Source organism: Pygoscelis adeliae, unplaced genomic scaffold (genome assembly GCF_000699105.1).
Source record: "Pygoscelis adeliae isolate BGI_AS28 unplaced genomic scaffold, ASM69910v1 Scaffold66, whole genome shotgun sequence".
Classification (NCBI taxonomy): domain Eukaryota; kingdom Metazoa; phylum Chordata; class Aves; order Sphenisciformes; family Spheniscidae; genus Pygoscelis; species Pygoscelis adeliae.
Window position 1 is genome coordinate 11,754,174 of NW_008825167.1, and position 1,803 is coordinate 11,755,976.

Genomic DNA, 1,803 nt, shown 5'->3' on the forward strand with positions numbered 1-1,803 from the left:
AAGTCCTTCTCGGCAGGGCTGCTCTCAATCCCTTCATCCCCCAGCCTGTATTGATGCCAGGGATTGCCCCGACCCAGGTGCAGGACCTTGCACTTGGCCTTGTTAAACCTTATGAGGTTCAAGTTGTTCTTTAAAGGTTACGTTACATAAGATAAAAGTAGGACTTGGCATTTCCATAAGCTTCAGATAGTGATGGATGTAGCTCTGAGATGGAGGTGGTTGAAGCCTTAACTGTTTGTCTAGTTATGCTTTCTATTTATAGTGCTGTTATGGGCCAGACAGAAACATAGGGCTAGCTTTCAGTTAAGTGCATTTTTCAAAGGGAAAATTTGTAGATGGCTTAAAATACCTGTTTCTTGAGAACAGGCCAAAATGGATAAAGGACGTGAGCTACTACTTCCTTATGCTTACCTCAATAGGGCATTGTACAGAATTCACTCATTCCACCCTTCTGCCATTTTGTTCTCCTTCCCGGTTCAAGAGGAATGCGAACCTCAGAAATTTACATACAAGTTCAGAAATGTCCTTTGGTACTTAAGAAATAAGAGCTTCTTGACTCATTTCTGGCTTCAGAAGAGAAAAAGCTTAAAACCTCTAAGTTTTGCCAGTGGAAGTAGAGTAAAATAGATGCTGGCTTTTCATTTCTCCCCCGCTTTTTTTTTAATGTAGCTGAATTAGTGGCTTAATTTCATGTGAGACATAGGTCACTCACTGTAAGAAATAACGCTTTGGGTATTCGATATGCTACCAACAGATACAGGGTAAAAATGTAAGACCTGCCTGGCCAGAACAAGGACCAGTCCATCTTGGTATTTGGCCCCCAAGCTATGGCTAGGTACCTGAATACCTAGTATTAAGAGAATTTGTATTGTATGCAAACAAAATACCATTTAAAATAGGTAGTGTTTTAGACTGGGCTAAATTCCTGTCAACCCCTACAGACAACCAACTGGTGCTCCAAATCTTGAGGTTTGAATACATTAATATCTTATGACCATAGGTCACAACTAAGCAGTTTAAATAAGAAAAGGTAAATACTTAAAATGGGTATAAAAATTGGGAAAATGAATAAATAAAAGATGGACTAAATCCTGCAGAAGTCTCTGCTACTTTGAGCTCAGTTGTTGCTACTCCAGCTAGCAATCACTATTACACTCTGTTGTCAGAACAGGACTTAAAAAAAAGGAGACAAATTGCTACCTTTGAAAGGTCTAGAAAATTCCTGAAAGCAGAGGGTTTTTATTACTAGTGGAAGTGCCAATTGCCAAAAAGAAGGCGGACTGCGGGGCCCAGAGCATGAAACCGTGGCGGGTGATCCCATTTCCACCCCCCTGCGAAGGAGCTGCATCACGGGCTGTTCACTCCCTGGGCTGCAGGGCAGGCTCCACCGGCCCCATCCTCGCTTTCTCTGAACGTCTCCCACATGTTGGCCGTTCCTCGGCTTTCCAGCCAGCCATTAACGGTCAGGGATGTTTGTTCACCGCTCGCTCTCTTTCCCATCTCCCTATCTAGAGAGCATGTTACGCCGCGCACGTCTCTGTCAACACGGACATAAGCGCCGTGTCCCTCACCGCAACCAGCCGCGGAGGGCTCACCTGCCCCTCTGCAAGGGTCATGACCACCTCCTGACTAATCTCCCTCTGAATAAATCCTCCCTTACCCCTAATCTCGACCCTAGCTGTTGGCTGAGTCTAAGGCAAGACCCCCCTGCCCCGCATAACCTCAGCAGCCTTTAACCCCCTGGCAGCCTGCCTTTACCCCCCTGGCAGCCTGCCTTCCCCTTGGGCAGCCCGGGGCTCCCCC

At 46.0% G+C, this 1,803-nt stretch overlaps 1 protein-coding gene across 1 annotated transcript in view; it reads left to right on the plus strand.

Annotated features, from left to right (window-relative positions):
- Positions 1 to 1,517: 1,517 nt before the first annotated feature.
- OTOP1 (otopetrin 1) overlaps positions 1,518 to 1,803 on the plus strand; it is a 20,737-nt gene continuing 20,451 nt past the window's right edge. Inside the window, exon 1 of the mRNA XM_009328896.1 lies at positions 1,518 to 1,696. Within this exon, the coding sequence (XP_009327171.1) occupies positions 1,518 to 1,696 (179 nt within the window). The remainder of the gene's footprint in view (positions 1,697 to 1,803) is intronic.